The sequence below is a fragment of the Triturus cristatus genome, chromosome 1_2, assembly GCF_964204655.1.
Source record: "Triturus cristatus chromosome 1_2, aTriCri1.1, whole genome shotgun sequence".
NCBI classification, from domain to species: domain Eukaryota; kingdom Metazoa; phylum Chordata; class Amphibia; order Caudata; family Salamandridae; genus Triturus; species Triturus cristatus.
Window position 1 is genome coordinate 924,953,876 of NC_140580.1, and position 18,646 is coordinate 924,972,521.

General features: G+C 45.5%; 1 protein-coding gene across 16 annotated transcripts in view; it reads left to right on the forward strand.

The window, feature by feature from the left end:
• The window catches only part of KIF1B (kinesin family member 1B), a 1,461,559-nt gene that overhangs the window by 463,520 nt on the left and 979,393 nt on the right, over positions 1–18,646 (forward strand). For all 16 annotated transcript variants that reach the window (XM_085609808.1, XM_085609814.1, XM_085609823.1 and 13 more), the window contains one exon: positions 14,556–14,635. In XM_085609808.1, coding sequence (XP_085465934.1) covers positions 14,556–14,635 — 80 coding nt within the window. The remainder of the gene's footprint in view (positions 1–14,555; positions 14,636–18,646) is intronic.

Here is an 18,646-nt window from a genome sequence, read left to right on the forward strand (position 1 = left end):
TCGCCACAAGCGAAAACGCAAAATGCCAAAGCTTTGCCGCCAGGTTCCCACATCCGCAGTCGCAGGGCAATGCGATATGGATGAACTGGTCCGGCAGATTTGCGTACGCTTTTCCCCCAGCGCCGTTGATACCGCTGGTGGCTCGCAAACTCAGACAACACTCCCTGACACTCGTCCTAGTTGCTCCTACGTGGGCACGCCAGCCATGGTACACCACCTTCCTCGAACTTTCCGTGGTGCCGCATCAAAGGCTGCGGATCAAACCCGCGCATTTGACGCAGAACCATGGAGAGATTCAGCACCCAGATCCGCAACAGCTGAACCTGGCAATCTGGCTCCTGAAGTCCTAGAGTTTGGCTACCTCAACCTGCCACCTGACTGTATGGACATCATCAAGGAGGCCAGAAGACCCACTACAAGAGCTTGCTATGCAGCCAAATGGAAAAGGTTCGTCATTTATTGCGGTAATAATGACGTTAACCCGCTGGACGCATCCATCCAAAACATCATTTGTTACCTCCTACACCTATACCGATGCAATCTGGCGTACACCTCTATACGTGTCCATTTGACCGCAATATCTGCCTATCTGCAAACCAGGCAGCACCTCTCACTATTCAGAGTGCCCGCCATCAAAGCATTCTTGGAAGGACTCAAACGAGTTATTCCTCCAAGCCACACACCGGCTCCAATGTGGAACCTCAACCTGGTCCTCACACGCCTGATGGGTCCACCCTTTGAACCTCTCCACTCATGCGAGATTCAATTCCTCACCTGGAAAGTAGCTTTCCTGGTAGCGATCACTTCTTTAAGAAGAGTTGGTGAACTCCAGGCACTAACAGTTCAAGAGCCATTTATACAGGTTCATGCCAACAGGGTCGTACTACGTACCAACCCCAAATTCATGCCCAAGGTAATATCGCAGTTCCACATGAATCAAACTATTGAACTGCCCGTTTTCTTCCAAAACCCACAAACTGTCGCGGAAAGGGCACGCCACACACTAGATGTCAAAAGGGCCCTCATGTATTACATCGACAGGACTAAACCCTTTAGGAAGACAAAACAACTGTTCGTTGCCTTTGCCCTACACCACAAAGGTAACGCCATCTCCAAAGCAGGGATAGCCAGATGGATAGTTAAGTGTATCCAAATTTGTTATCAAAAGGCAAAACGCACATTAACTATTCCCCCACGAGCCCACTCAACACGTAAGTTAGGGGCCTCCATGGCTTTTCTGGGAAATATTCCCCTGCATGATATATGTAGAGCAGCCACCTGGTCCACTACACACACATTTACCAAACACTATTGTGTAGATGTGCAATCAAAACAGCAGGCAGCTGTAGGACAGGCTGTTCTCAAAGCCCTTTTTCAGACCGCTGCAGCTGGCACTGGTAGCCGCCGCTAATAGAGGGCACTGCTATATATTCTATGCACAGATATGAATTCAGCAGCCCACATGCCTCGAACTGAATATGCTACTTACCAGTATGCATCTGTTCTTGGCATGTAGGGCTGCTGACATTCATATCGCCCTCCCTCCTCCCCGGCGCCTGTAGCAGCTGCAGCTCTCAGAATTACTGTAAGCATGGTCATCACTTTCTGTATCTACTCCATCACTGCCACAATGGCGAAAAACAATCTGAGGATGGAGTGGATGCCCATGCGCACTGTAGTCCAGGGGAGGAGTCACCTATCCAAGGATACTTCGAAGACTCTTCCAGGACAACAACGTGCAAACATCCGGACCCAACACTAGGCGGCGATCTATGCACAGATATGAATGTCAGCAGCCCTACATGCCAAGAACAGATGCATACTGGTAAGTAGCATATTCAATCCAGTGCATGACCTCCCACATGTGTAGGTTAGTATTCATACAGGCTTGGCGCAGTTCTTTAAGGGCGGTCTCCAAGTTAGTTTTCCCAAAGGTTAAAATCACCCAGAATCAATAGTTTAGTATGAGTATGTGACAGATTATATATCACATCGATCAGGTCTTGATATTGAGAAGTAACTCTCCCAGGGGGTCTGTAGCAAAGAATTCCGGACTACAGACGGCCGCTACGTTTTGTGAGTGAGAATCCACGTAGCTCAAAGCCCTGTACCACCTCTACATCCATAGGGGCCAGATTTCAGGTTTCTCTGTATATAATTCCTAGCCCTCTCCCTCTCCTCACTGCTCTTGGTTTATGAAATATTTTAAAGCCTGGAGGACAGGCTAGGCCTTGTTCAACTTCCCTATCTGGACGTGTCCAAGTTTCAGTGAGAAACAAAATATCCACATTTAAATCTTCAACCAGTGAATTGATTTCTGAGTGGTGTTTAACAAGGGATCTTACATTAACCATACCGCACTTAAGAACTTTTAACCCAGCATTTTCCAAAATGTCCTTACCCCAGCCTCCCTTATTACCAGTGATCATATGCCTCTCAGTACCCATAGAGAAGAGTTCATCCCTGGTGTAGGAAAGGTGAGGGATAAATGATACAGCGTTGCTGGCGCTGAGCCCGACCGGTGCGCAGACGGGCTTGCCTTTGGCGCGCCGTTGGCATGCCCGCTGCGCGCATGCATCGCATCTCCTTAAGTAGTGAGGAGTACGTCTGGCCACTAGAGCACTCACCAAGATGGCGTGACTTCTGGTGGCTGGCGCTTACAGACAGAGTACACCAGCACACCTTGGTAGCGCTGAGGACTAAGTGTAGTGTTGGTTACGAGTGACATGTGCATCATTCGAAAGTACGTTTTTTTTTAAAAAAGCACTTCCTATAATCCAAATAATAACTATCCTGAAGCAGCGTTAGAAATAGTGTCGCGCTCGCCAATAGTGTAAGTAGTGCTGATGCCCCCTTTTTTTTAAAAACAGCAGTATAACTCGAACAACAAAGTGGCTCTAAAATCAAGGTAAAAGCAGTTAGCAAAACGTTTCCAGGACGCGCATCGGGTAATCAATCATTTACCTTGTGCTTGCATCGCGTCGCCTTAATTAGTGAGGAGTACGTCTGGCCACTAAAGCGCAAACCGAGATGGCGTGACTTCCGGTGACCGGCGCTTACAGACCAAGTACACCAGCACACCTTGGTAGCACTGAGGACTAAGTGTAGTGTTGGTTACAAGTTCTAAAGTGACGTGCACTTGAAATGATTTGCTATATAATAGGTTTCAATAGCCTCTGCCGCAGTGCCCCCCAATAAATGTCCTGGAAACATTTGGCGAGGGCAACACGAGGGTCTCCCCTGTACCACAGGAAGGCAATAAGGATGGAATTCAGCTTTCGAAACCAGAGTCATGGGGTGTCATATCGGAAATTCTGTAACTGGTAGAGAAATTAGGGCAGTGAGACCATTTTAAAGATTGTCGACCGCCCCAGGAGCGACAGGCGTAAAACAGACCATATTTTTATATCTTTTTGAGGCAAGCGAATACAAGCTCAACATTGGCATTCCAAGCCACCGCCGCATCAGGGGACCTATAAATACTCAAATATATAAACCCATTGGTGCCTACTCACAATCCCAACGCCCAACTCATGGGGCCCGTGGCCCAACCACATATGCCGTAGACTTTGATGTGTTAATGTATAGGCCTGATGTTTCAGCAAATATGTGCATGAACTGGGACCCGTTGTGGCTGGTGACATAAGAATGAAGAGAACATAATCGGCATATAACCCAATTCTATCCGACAATCCGTCCCTCCACTCAAAGCCCCGCCCCTGCGCGTCCATCCTTACCCAGACCGCCAGCGGCTCCATGACAAGAGGGAACAGCTCTGGGAACAAGGGATATCCCTGCCTCTTTCCCGGCTGTATAGGGATGGGGTCTGACCGGGCCCCCGCCACCCTCACAGATGCAGTCAGGTCAGTATATAACCTGCAAAGATGGGAAGTAAACCATGAGGCATCGGATGAGGTCAAATGGGTATTCCCAGCTTACAGAGACGAAAGCTTGGTCTTTATAGACTAGAAAGAGCATTGCTGTTCCCTCCAGTCTATCGGCCATTGCAATCGCATTGTACACTCTGCAGATATTGTGGCAAGTTGCCCTATGAGGCATAAAACCGGACTGATACGGATGAACCAGATCCAGCATGTGTGTGAGGAGTCTATTTGCCAATGCCTTAGCCAGTTTCCTAACCTCCAGGTTCAATAAAGAAATAGGGTGGTACGAAGTGAGATCCCGCTGGGCGCCCGTGCTTGGCGAAAACCACTATTTTCGCATGACCCCAGTCTGGCGGCTTCACTGCCGCATGCAACAGGAACTTTTCTTGGAGTTTGTGCCTATAGGTCTTGAAGCACTCACATGATGATCCGTTTGGCCCAGGAGATTTGCCAGGATGCATGGCTGCGGCAGCCAGAGCAAGTTTCGCCCTTGTGAGCATTGCACCGATCATCTCGTGGGCTGTAGGGGAGAGCCCTCATGATCTCCTTGAATTATGTGTTTAATAACACTTCTTTCCTGGTATAAACATTCTTGAGATGGGAAGCGAAACTACGTACCACTGCCTGGGGTCTGTGAGCAGCGCTCTGAATTAGTTTTTAATTAAAGGAAAGGGAGGTGTCCAGGGGACACCCTGGCACAATGTATGGAGCATCTTGCTGGACTTGTACCCCCATTAACAAATTTGACTCAGATGACTGCCATGTCAGCCCTGCCTCATCTATCAGGGTCTGGTAGTGCTATTGTTGCATCAGGCTAAGCTGTCTACGTGCCTGCTAGCCATCTGCTTGGCGACCCTGTAAGTCTAGTTCTGAGATGTCGGTCCCCAGGTCAATTATGCGCCTTAATTTACGCCACAGCTCATCTGTTCAGTAGCTAATGCCCGCCCGTGAAGCGTGGGCATCAGGGCCTCCCACCGTGTCAGGGGAGATGTAACCGAGCCCATATTATGTGTGAGATAGTCTTCTATAGCCACTTCCATATGTTTACAATAATCCAGGCTCTGTAGGTGCCAAGACGACAGATGCCCAAAAAATGTTTGACGCCGGGGACCCACCTGGAGACCCAGAGCCACCAGGGGGTGATCCCATAGGCCCCTAGGGAGTATTGTAATGTCTGTCACTCTACGTAAATTATTATGTGGGGCTAGGAAATAATCCAGGCAGGAATATGAGCCGCAGGCTGTTGAAATGAAGGTATAGCCACTTGGGCCAGGATGATGGGCCCGCCACATGTTCTAAGACCCAGGGTGGATGTAAAGGATGAGGGACGTCAGCCCCATGTATGGAATTGAACCCTGCGGGTGCCATCTGTCTACCTTCCCCAGCCATGAAGTCATTCAAACACCCTCCCCCTCCAAAACCACCACTAGGCCATTAGGTAGCTCACTCCAGAGCCGTGTCAGTAATTAGATAAAAAAAAGTGTCCTGGGGGGAGGGGGGGCATACACGCATAGTAGTGTGTGTTTCCCCATAGAGTGACCCCCGTCACCACAGTGTATCTACCACCCTTTTCCGTCCACGTCTTGGTGAGCTGGTAGAGAATCTACTGCTTGATTAGGACACCCGTACCCCCTAGAACCTCTTCTCAACCCAGAGTGGTGAACCTGAGCCGGAGAGTGATACCCCGGGAGCACATCAAGAGGAATACATTTGGATTCTTCCCACTTTAAATCCCAACAAAGTTGTGCACGTTCTAAACTTCTTTTGAACCTGAGTGTATCCCAGGCGAGCCAGGCATGGGATTTTTGTCCCGACGAGGTGAATCTCTTGTATCAATAGGATGTCCACCTCCAGCTGTTTGGCCTACCATAGGACCGCCCTCCTCTCAACCGTGTCTGGGAGGCCATTTACATTTTGTGACATTATTCGGAGGTGATCCACAGGACTGTTCTGTAACGGGGGACTGATGTCCGAGTCAAGCACTAATATCTATATGTGGAGCAAATAGGGGAAGGAGTAGTGGATGGGCCTTAGAAGCTAATAATAATCAAAAGCTAAAATAACCTCAGCAATATCACAGACTCACCATGTGTGTCTGAATATAAAAACCACCTGTAAACCAGGAAACACTCAACTCCCACCCCATACTTTGAGAACTGGAAGTGTGTGTGTCACGGAAACCGTCAGTAATAGTCCCAAACAGGAGGTCTGTTCTGATCAGTGCCAAAGAATTCCCCCACCCAACATTAACAAACCAAAAAGATGGGTAAGTACTCTAATTCGCTATGGTGCGCGGCCACCCCTGTCATTGTATATGTGCGAGACAAAGGACAGCCCATATTAGTGTAGAGAGTTTGCTCCAAATGTCCGGGAGGCCAGTGACCCACCACCAGTTATCTAAGCATCTGCCATTGTCTGAGGGCACCACCAGGATGAGTGTGATCAGTGACGACGAGTAGTCTGAGTTTTGGTGGTCTTGTTCTGTGTGTCCCATTGAGAGGAGTCTCCAGGCACAGAGGCGTTCGAGGTTTAACTTGAATCTGTTCATCTGTCCACTGGTGAGTTGTGGGCTTTGATGCATCCGGCAAGCATCCAGGCAGAGAGTAAAACTCGCCTTTGCCTCCATGATGGCGACTTCTTTGAAATTAGTCATCTCCAGATGTAGATCTCCCAAGTCACAGCGCAGGACAACAATCTGCAGCATTCCTCTTCCTCAAGAGCACAAGAGATTTAAGGCAACAAAGGGCATGCCCAGTTCAGCCAGTCGTACTACAGGCAAGTTTTCTTTTTTTTATCTTTTATAATTCTTTTGATTAAACAGTGGGAATCAGATTCACAAGGCAAAATACAGTACATTCTCATATCTAATCATGACAAGGATCTCATTCAGTTTATAACGCACAATCTATTGATTACTGGTGATTTGTATCATGTCTACAAAGAATCATCTTGAGCTGGTATCGGTGGTGGGGTACAGGCAAGTTTTCTTTTTGCTGAAGCCTCTCAAGCATGGATCAATATCTTCCAGAAAGCCATGCTTGCCATCTTTAGCAAAACCCATCTTTTGCACCCCTCCTAGCCACCATTGGTCCTTCTCTGCTGGCTATGGCTTCAGCCGCCCATGCATATTCCCTCTATCAATGCTTACAGTTATAGCAATTCAATCTTTCTTCCTTTTGTTCCTGTCTTTGATAAGTCCTTTCAGATGCTGATGACAAGATTCTTTTGTGCACAGAGCAAACAGATATAAGAAATCAAGGATATGTGGGACAAACAATAGTCTGCTCCTTCAAGTACATAAAATCTCTGTATTAAGAAAGGTTATACTCTGCTTCGCGGAGTACCTTGCCTGTCCACGTCCCTCACTACAAACATAATCTGCATTATTTATGCGGAACACCTTTCCCAAAGTTTCTTCCTGAAAGGGTGTCAATAAACGAGGGTTCTGTCACACACTCTAGCTGCTCCATGGCGAAGTTGGTTCTCTTCCAGAGTATTGTCATCAGTAGTCTTAAGCACTGAATAGTCACACCCATGAGCGGGATCATGAGCATTCCAACAAAAATATATATAAACATTTAAACATATAAACCTGTGCAATACTCTTCTATAGAAACAGGCCTCCTATTAATGAAAGTAATTAGGCTTGCAGTATATAAAAAGTATAACTATTACTAAGTTGTATTTATAGTTATTTTAATAAAGCATAGAATTTATTAAAACAGTCACTAAATAAACAAAAGTTACTAGAGAAAATCTTTCCAAAACCATTTCTAAAAGGCAAAAGGAAGGGAATAAAGGGAAATATTAGCTAATCTGCAAAGCAAAAATGCATGCAAAAATAGGCATTGTCTCTTTTAAGGGCCTGACTGTACCTCCTGTATCCCATCCTGCCCCACAGGTGACATTTAGGTCAGTTAGTTTCCGGCTCCTGGTAACAGGGTCCTAGGGCACTGGCTCTGCCTTTTAGCTCTACAATCAGCAAGGGATAGGAGTCCCTGCAGAAAAACAAGTTCATGGTCCAGAATATCTCCTAGAAGGAGATGAAGATTACGTTCCAGCGATCTAGACAATCCAGTAGAAGGTCTTGTTCTTGGAAGCGATGATGATCTTCATCCTGGTCCTCTTCATTACTTTGCCCTTCTATCAGAGATTAATACCATAACTCTCTTTGATTCTCCTCCTGTGAGAGTATTATCAGTACGTGACCTAGCTCATCGGTATATGACTTATCTACTTTCAGTGATGTTCTCGTTAGAAGGGCAGCAAAGTTGAACATCCTTATGTTGACTCCAATACAACTACCTCCGTGATATTCAACACTTTGCTTCGGAGAACAGCAGTCAAGCCCTTTCTACCTTAGATTCCTGGATTGCTTGATCCTGCTATGCAGTTATTCATAGCCCTGCTTTCGTAGAGTCTGCACCATCTAAACTTTTGAGTAAGTAAAGACCTCTGGATCAAGATCTTCTTTTATCAGAACTGATCCTCCTTAATAGTGTCTGCTGCAAAGAAATGTAATGTAAAGACTCCTTCCTTCTCTATTCCCCCTGATAATGAAAGTACAAGGATGAATTCGGTGAGAAGGAAATGTGTGGAACTTCAGTAACCACAATGAAGTCTGCCAGTGCTAATGCACTTCTGGGGAGATAAGTCAGATCTCTTTGGGATTTTTTCCAAGGGTTCTCAGAGAGGTTCCCAAAGAAAGACCGGCAGATTTTACAAGAATGCCTAAACAAGGGTATGCCTGTCTCCAACCATGTCATTAGTAGAGCAGTGGATACATCAGACCTGGCTGCTTATGGATATTGCTCTGGAATTTGCCTTAGACTGAGTCCTTGGTTGAGGCTAGCTGGAATGAAACCTGAGGCTCAAGAACATATCCACATTATGAAATTTCAGGAAACTCGCTTTTTGGGCACACGCGAATAATGTAATGAGCCGCATAAAAACAGAAATGGAAATAATGTTGGGTCTTGAGATGAAGGAATGTAAGAACCAATATAGACCATACATTTGATGCTTCTTCAGGATAAGGTTTCAAGCCCCTCATTCGTCACATTAGCAACATCATCCGAAGCAGTCCTCCTAACCACATAAGCCTTCAAGACGAAGGGGGAGGACATTAACTATCTGCCTCCACAGGATTGGACCTGCCCAACAATGACTTCTCCTTCACCTCCTCTCCGTGAGTAATACCAGCAGTAGAGGGCGGGGGATGAACGTATAGTCAATCATCTACTTGATTGGCGCTTGAGAATAACAAAGCAAACAAAGTGAACTCGCTGGGTCTGAACAGGGGTGGCGAAGTGAGCTAAAGAACGATGATGAATTCAACCCAAATCTGTGACCGGGGGGGGGGGGGGGTGTTGAGTGTCTGAAAAGTTTCAGCGCTCCGTCCATCATCTCATTGTGCTTGCTTTGTTTGCCCTAAGTTGGCAGGGTAAGCCCTGGTGTGGGTCCCTTGCTCACTTTGCCACTGGATTCAAGCTAGTCTGGCTGATAAGGGGTGTTACCTGGAAACCAGTCCCAGGATGCTTGTTTCCGGTCCAGGGAAGACCTGGCTTGGCAGTTTGGGCTGGACAGTTCCCATGAGGACTGATTTGCATATGGCTGGGGTCTGAACTGGGGTAGCGAAGTGACCTATAGAACATGGATGGATTCAACAAAGATCCAGTGGCGTATCAAAAGCCCCCGCTGCAGGGGAGGCCCAGGCTTCCTCATACTGGAGGGGACCCCTTCACCCCTTACTGATTTGAATGTGAGGGGCCCCTTAAGCATATCTTGCAGGGGGCCCCCCATCCCATTTTGTTATGCCACTGCCCAGATCTGTAACTGGTGGTGAGTGTCTGAAAAGTTTCAGCGCTCCGTCCATCTCCTTGTGTTTACTTGAGAATAACAGACAGATGGCTCTTGAACATTGTTCAGGATGGATATTCTCTTTGGTTCAAGTGTTCTGCACCCACTTACCACCCAAGCTTTTCCTTGTCATCAGGAGGTGCTTCATAAGGAGGTGAACATCTTACGACACAAGCAAGCAGTGGGGGAGGTTCCCAATTGCCAAAAAAGGAACAGAAATGTATTCCTGTGACTTTCTGGTTTGAAAAAAGTGTCCAAAGACTAAATCAGGCCTAATCCTGATCTCAGAATAACAAAATATACATAAGGTGAGAAAAGTTCAGGATGTTGGTATTACATCAAATTAATCCTCAGTTACATCAGGTGGACTTAATGTGTGGGATAGCCTTCTGGATTCCTACTTTCCATCCCCATAATATGCATCCAAAAGTCCTATGTTTTCTAGTAGGCAGTGGCCTTTTCAGTGCAGAGTCCTACCATTTGAACTAAAGTCCGCTGTTCCAACATTTGCAAAGTTTATGGCCATCATCACAGCTCACCTGAGGAGATAAAAAAACGTAATCTACCCCTATCTAGTAGGACGAGCTCTTCATATGCTGGATGTGAAAAGGTTTTGAAATTCTACCTAGATAAAACAAAATAGATAAGGCAGTCCGAGCATCTTGTTGTAAATAATGGTTCTGTATGGACCAAAACAATCCATTTCTGTATGGATAGTATTGTACTTCTTCCTATGTTGCCAAAAGGCAGACAAGCCTATTCCTTGTAGACCTAAAGCACAATCCTCAAAAATAAATTGGCAACAGTGGTTCCTTAAAGGAATGTACCTATTTCAGTGATCTTTAAGACCACCACATCGAGATCCGTGCTTACATTAACAAGACACTGTTTTTTGGATTTAGACTCAAGGGTGGATGCCCAAGTAGGGTAAGCTTCGCAGAGGAATTTTCTTTAGGTGATAGTTGATGCTCTTTTTCTTATTTATCCCCCTCTTTTGTTGGATGGGCTTGCTATTCTATTCAGTACTTATGACAGTTGCAAATCCACAACAAGAGAAAGAAAAGTTACTTCTCTGTTAACCTAGTTATTTTCCAATGGAATAGTCGTCATAGTCCTAAGCAACTCTCCCACCCCGGACAACAAGAGTTTCAGCGTTTTCTTCCATTTACCCAAGATTCTCTTTATGTAAAAATGAATTTGACCTCTCACCAGTGGGGCATGATGGGATACAGGAGTACAGTAAGGCCCTTAAAGGCACTATGCCAATGTTTTGTATGCATTTTTATTGCAGCCTATCTGCAAACATTGCCATTCATTCCCTTTGCATTAAAATAAATAAAATAAACAAAAAAAGCTCTGGTTATTTAGTGACTATTTTATTAAATTGATTGCTTCTTTAACATGAAAATTATATGAAATCTGGTCATCTTTAGACTTTTTATAGCTTGCAATCATAATTACTTTTATTATTATGGTGTTCCTTTCTACCGAAATGTATTGCAAAGGTGGATGTATGGACATATTTATATATATTTTTGCCACAGAGTCCTTTATGTGGGCCTGGCTATTGATGACGATTCCCTTGGAAAAGAACTAGGATTACAGGTAAATAAGTTTCTTCATTTATTGTGAGAGCTGCAAGTCGGTTGTCTTTTCAAGATTATGAGACCCATATTTTCATACCCTTATCAGTGAACACAGACCGACTGCAGTTCTATCCTTGAGGCTCTTCTGTATCCAGGGTGTTCACCAAGATGATGGTAGAGAATGTGTCTCATCTGAATCATCTGGGTGTTAACCCAAACCCCATTTCAGTGACTGGCCACTGAAGGTGTCCTCTCTAGAATGGATTGTTCGGCATCTCTGTTTCTAGGATCAATATTTTACAAGAGCTGTTTTTTTCAGTGAATAGTGAAAAATCAACTATGATTTCTGCTCAGAGTGTATACGTTATTTTTCTGATCTGGGAGACCCAATTCTTAAGAGGAAACGTTGGTTTACATCGCTCAAATGGTTCCTCATTTCAAATGAAGTGAGCTCAGCCAGCGAGGTTGGTTCTTTGCCTGCTGGCACTGACTACCTTCTGCAAGTTTCTCATATTGCAAGTGTAGTTGTGAGTTGCATACAATATATACTGCATATATTGTGGAACATAATCTTTGTTTATCACTCGGATAGTATACTGACCCCTCCATCCCTGCTTCCACTTCTGGATTGCAGGACTTCTCCCATCAACATCGTTAATAGAGAACTGTTCTGCCTGCGTCAAGCTCAGTTGATGATTTTCTTGGATGTCATCCACCTAGATTTGAGAGCTCCTCTGCAAAACATGGGCCCTAATAGCCGATGGTCTAAAAAGGAGATATAATTGCCCATTAGACCTTTTGAGAGGACAATGATCCGATAAGGCCAGAGATCCTCCTTTTCACAATCTTCGGACAAATACCCATGGATGTATTCAGCGATCCTTATTGGGATCTCTTTTTGTGTTTCATGTTTTTCACAGGTTCCACCTTTGAACCCTTACACTCATGCTATTTGAAACTGTTGACTAGGAGGATGGCCTACCTTTTAATGATTTGTTCAGCCAGGGAAAGTAGGAAGCTTCAAGCTGTTTTGGTTCTCTGCCTTTTTCCAGCTCTTCAAGAGTTTTGAGGGTAGTTCATCGATAATTGTTGGCAAAGGTGGTATTCAAATTTCACTTGTCTCAGAATGTTTCCTAATGTTCCTTTTACCATCCACCTCACCCTTCCAAAGTTGAGGAAAAGCTTCAAAAGTTAGACTTTTGATGTAGACATTAAATTCACTGATCTGCTGAATTCAGGCTAGATGACAATTTTTTTTATTGTTGCAGTCTCTTGTCAACAAATATGTCGGAAAACATACCTACTCCAGGTGGATCTCCCAGTGCATAAAAATTGTGCTATGATTTGGTTTGTAAGCATCTGCCACAAGGCTTTAGAACTCATTCCCTGAGAGGTAAAGGAATTTTATTGTATCTTCTGTGAAGTATTCTTATCCTGTTTGTGTCACATGGCCCATGGGGACATTGTCCCCTTCTCTAAGTTAACATGAGCACGCTGCAGACTGTCAACTGCTTTACGCACATTACTACACAAGTTTATTTTGCAAATGCCTCTGTTGATACTTTCACATGAGAACCTATCCCTGTATTCACGCTTTGTAGGTTCCCGGGGTTTAGTTTGAACATTGAGAACCAGGTCGAACAATAATGCCCCTTGTTCTGTTCTGGTCAAGCCCTAGCACCTAGACAAAACCTACAGATGCAGCTGTTTGGGAATACATACTTTGGTCTTATTGGAATACATGGATAGGTATCACACACTTGGAGAGGGACCTTTCCAGGGAGAAGAGCATGACGGCACCTATGGTGTAGATCTACCATCTATAGACTGAGGTACGGGGTCTGCAGATAACACCCAGAGATCTTCTAATATATAATCATTTTGCTTGTATGCAAGGAGAGGGAGGTTAGGCTATGCGGTCTTTCATGATGACAGCTTATTTTATGATTTACGGACTACTTGCTACACTGACTGTATTTGTTATGCATTTTTCTACTTATTGCAGCACGTATACTGCATACTAGAGCACAGTAGCTAAAATAAATATTTTAAACTTGTTCGTGTCTGTCACATCTTATTGTGGACACATACAAGAGTGTGAGCAAAAGGGTTTGTCTTGCAACCGCAATTCCTGAGAGAGTCAGGAGTGTTGTGCTCTGGGGTGTCTAGTCACCTGTTCCTCTGTGAGTGAGTAGGAGGGCAAGTGAGACACTAAAGCTAGTTGGTCTCGGGCTCATGGATACTAAGGTGGTAGGATGACTCAGTCCCTATATATTAATGTCCCATAATCCTACGCATAGTTCTGCTTATACTATTTGGACAAGCAAGCTACAGCACAGTCACAATTTGAAAAAGCAATTCTTCAAAGTTTTTTGATGTACTTTTACGAAGTCTGTCCTTTGCCCTTCTTCTTCAGAGTTATTTCAGGTGTGGTTCTCTGAAGGAATTTGCAAATGTCAATATCTATTAGAAAAGCAAGTTCCTTGCATTTTAGCAACTTTACTTTTGATAGATTTGTTGGTCCTGCGGATTACTTATCGTTCTCCAGCTTCCGCTCCTGATGATTTGGTTCTGTTTTCTTTTCTTTATTCTATTTTTGGTTCTGCCCTCTACATCCTTAGCCTTAGGGGGCGTGGAAAACGTTGAGGGGGAATGGATGTCACCAGCTTCTGTGGTGCTTCCATGTGCTCTGACATCACTTTCAATATGGTTACACAACTCATGGGTGACCCCACCCAGTGCCACCTAGTGTGGGTGACATGCTACTGAAGGAAGAGTTTTCTGACTCCAGTCTAGCAGAAGGAGGGGCAAATAATGTATCTCTGGGAGCAGTCTTATCCATTTAACAGAACGTTACGAAAGGTAAGTAATATAAACTGTATATGCCAAGGATCTCATTCATGTGAGCCATACCCGAGGAGGCTCATTTAAGGGTACTGTTTTGTGTGGTATCTGCTGTGAACCTCTCCTACATTTGTTGATTTATTTGTAGGCACTGCCATGAAGAGTTGATTACAGCACATTATTTGTCGAGAAACTGACTGGTGCCATCTAGGCCTACTGTGGTCACCTTTCTGCTGCGGAAAGCCTTTGATTATCTTTTTCTTGTCTAATGTATGTAACCGGCAATACAGTTAGAGCTGTGGCAGTAACTTGGCTAGGTGGTTGAGCTGGAGTTCTGGATGAGACACACAAGTATGGTTTGATATTTTTGTGTGTGTTTCAGACGCCACACCTAGTCAACCTGAATGAAGATCCATTGATGTCAGAATGTCTTCTGTACTACATCAAAGATGGCATCACCAGGTGAGTGTCGCATACTTCTCACTCTGCAGGAGACACTGTCAAGCAAAGGGTACTTTTAAGGCTCTGCTTTGAGCAGGGATGTACTATATCATAGGAATGTATTTGAATATCCCTGTGTGGAAGAAAACGCAAGAGAAGAGTCGTCATAGGGATGTTTATCTGATAGAGATTTCTAGCTGCAGATTCCTTACCTTTAAATTTCCCAGGCATCAGGCTGGATCTGGAAACCTTTACTGAGCAATTCCCCTTGCGTGCACCGTCGAGTGGCTCTATTTGGCTCCGTGTGGCGTCGTTGGCGTTGATTGTGACATCACGGTATATATATATATATAGGCCCCACCCAGGTGCGCAGACGTCCGTTCTTTTCTTTCCACTCCAGCTAAGCGCCGATCCGGGAAGAGCTACCCCTCTGTTGCTTTTTGACAGGCTTTTTCTTGACTTTTTGTCAATTTTCCAAGACTTTTTCCATCGTGTGTGGAGGATGTCATCGAGGAAGACCGGATTTAAGCCGTGCGGGGCCTGTCCCTGCACGATGTCGGTCACTGATCCCCCCCACCTCGTCTGCCTCTGATGTCTCGCGCTCCACCAAGATCCGAAGTCGTACTCATACTATCGGGTCTTGGCTCGTAAGACCTTGCGTTAGTGGGCATTGAAGCTCTTTCCGGGCCGATAGCGGACACCATCAAGCGAGACTTCACAAGGTCTCGGTCCCAATCGAGCAAGAGGAGGCCGGAGGACGGCTCTCGGAGCCTAAAGTCCTCTTCGTGGCAGGATCAGATCATTGAATCCTGCCGCCGGCCAGATGTCTACAGAGACGGAATGATGCCTTGAAATTTTACTGACACGCTGCGTTTGACATTTACTGCTACACTTTGCAGTGATTTTCCCAAAGTCATACGGACCGCAAGTTGGATGCGTCATCACTGCATCGACAGTCATTGAAATCCTTGATTTTCAGATACCTGGTTGTTTCCATCTCTGACGTCCAGATGGATGACCCTTCTGGGGCATTTCACCTCTAGACTTCTTTGACTTGCCCTCCTGGAGTCTTTCAGTTATCGAAGACTTGGCTGTACAACACACCATCCTGTCCTGATGAAGACCCGTTTCTGACTTCTTCAACTCATGCTGTATGTCAGGGTCAAAACGTCGACGGCTTCCTTGCCTTCCATTTCTTAAGACGCCCTCTAGCAAAAAACTATATAATTTAATTATTAACCTAAGGGTGATTGTGTTTGAATTTGAAATTGGACCTTGTTCGCTACGCTTTCATTGTAAATATATGTACAGTATTATGTCACCCCTGTGTTTAAATACACAAATCTTTTCAATTTGTCACTACACTCACTATGTCACTATAATCACGCTCACATGCGCCGTTCTTATTGATTAAATTACCGGACAGTCTTTTGCTCATTTAGTTTTGTCGTGGTAATTTCTGACCAGCTGTATGAATAATTTAAATATACAGTGAAATTTTGCTCATTTTGAGAATAATATACACACTCCTTTTTTCTGTGTGTTCACTTGTCATTAATATTTCATTCCCCTTTTTAAATACAAAAACTACAAAGAAATTGTTGTCTACCCGACAGAACCAATTGGTATTTATAGTGGCCTTGAGACGCCATGCCTGGCTTTGGACAACTGGCTTCTCTGGTGACGTCCAGGCAAATCTGATGGACATGCCCTTTGATGGAACCCGCCTGTTAGAGGATCAGAATGGATAGACACGACTTTTCGTGGGCTTAAGTAAGGTTTTATTTTTCTTTGTATAGATCTTTCTTGATGCCAGATTGTACTTTTTGGTATAAAGGGAAAAAGAAAAAAAGGACAGAGGAGTTTGATGGTTTCTCGGACTCTCTTCTGGCGGCGTCTTCTAAATGTCCCGGTCTTCTTCTCCCCTTTTCACCTTACTCCACGGCGTGGGAATGGCTCGTATGAAGGAAAAGAGAGAAGCAGGTCAGTGCCAGGTTGTTGTATGTACTCTGGGAAGGGGGAAGTGAGGGAGCACCTTCCAGCGAGTGACGATTATTAAAGACTGGGTAGTGCAAGTGAAGGGGAGGGGTCATGCAACATACAGGGCCCAGTTCTATAAACGTGCCCTAGGCGTCTGGCCTCTCCCGCCTCCCTACCCAGCCCAGGAACCTATCGCGTACCTGGGTTAGCCACGCTCCTCCGGGAGCGTGGCGGGATGAAGCGTGTTCCGGGCCCTCCCTGGGCTCTCCCGACATCTTCAAGTTCCTGGCGTCTTCTTCGCTGGTTGGTGTTTGTATTCCTCCTTTCCTCGGTTCGCAACCCGCTATCTTTCTCTCGTGCGTTGGTGTAAAGACACACCTCCTTCCGGGGCTCACCCTCTCTTCTTGGTACAGTTGCTGTTACGTCATGCTAGGGGGTGGGGCCGGCTTCTGTTGTCTTCCAGTTAAAGGTGCAGTATCCAGAGCCCACGGGGCTCTCGTCTTCTTCGTAGGTTGTTCGTCACTCGTCCTGCTGATTAGGAAAGAAAGGCGAAGAGTCACATAGAGCCTCCCAACAGTCTATTGTCTTCTGTGATGCTTCCCCTGGACTCTCAGCCCTGTGACACACCTCCTCCCCTGGATTCTCCCGTTCGGGGAGTGGAAATATCCTTGACAAAAAGTCTGCGTTACCATTCTCTACACCTTTTCGGTGTTTTACTGTAAACTGAAAGGGCTCTAGGGACAGGAACCACTGGAGTATTCGGGGATTTTAGGTGTCGTTGCGACTCATCCATTGGAGGGGCGCGTGGTCTGTGTACAGGGTGAATGGGTGACCTTCTAGATAGTATCGTAGTTTATCCATGACCATTTCACTGCCAGACATTCCCTTTCTATCGTGGGGTACCTTTTCTCCCTGGAGAACAGCTTCCGACTGATATACACTATAGGGTGTTCGGCCCCATCTGCTGAGAGTTGTGAAAGAACCGCCCCTATCCCTTGATTTGAAGCATCCGTGTGTAATATAAAAGACTTTGAGAAATCAGAGGATACCAACACCGGAGAGGTGGTTATAGCCCTTTTTAAGGCACGGAAAGCGTCCAACATGTGCTCGGTGGGATGTGACAAGACATGGGTCTTTACCTCCTTACGAAGTACGTCAGTCAGAGGGGCGGCTTTTTCCGCAAACTGCGGTATAAACTTTCTATAATACCCTATTAAACCTAGGAAGGCTCTCATTTCACGTTTAGTAGTAGGGAATGGGGTCTCAGATATGGCTCTGATTTTTTTCTATTTGAGGTGCAATGAGGCCATCTCCAAGGACATATCCCAGATATTTCACCTTTCGGTATCCAACACGAGATTTCCTAGCGTTAATATGTGATCCGGCCTCTTGTAGGGCTTTTAGGATCCTCTGTAGGTGTTGGAGGTGGGTGTTCCAGTCGGGGCTGAACACCACTATATCATCGAGGTAGGCTGATGAAAAGTCATGGTAATTCTTTAACACTGTATTAATCAGTCCCTGGAAAGTCGCCGGGGCTCCGTGCAATCCAAAAGGGAGCACTGTGAACTCGTAGAGCCCATCCGGAGTTGAGTAGGCGGTTTTCTTTTGGTCTTCTTCGCGTAATGGTACCTGCCAGTATCCTTTGATTAAGTCTAGAGTGGCGATGTAACTGGCATCTCCTAATTTCTCGATTAACTCGTCTATGCGGGGAATGGGGTAGGCATCAAAAGACGAGATTTCATTGAGTCCTCGAAAGTACATGCAAAAACGGGTGCTACCATTGGGTACCATCACAATTGGCGAGGACCACTCACTTCTCGAAGGCTGGATAACCCCTAATTGTAGCATGTCTTGCACTTCTTTCTGTATGTCCATTCTTCTGGCTGCAGGAATCCGATAGGGCCTTTGTTTGATCACTCGTCCAGACGGGGTGTCGATCCGGTGTTCTGCCAAATGTGTTTTTCCTGGTTTGTCTGAAAATATGGCTGCGAACGGGCTATTGGCCAGGTGATCTAAGGTGTTGTGATCATCTCCTCTGGATGGTAAGGTTAG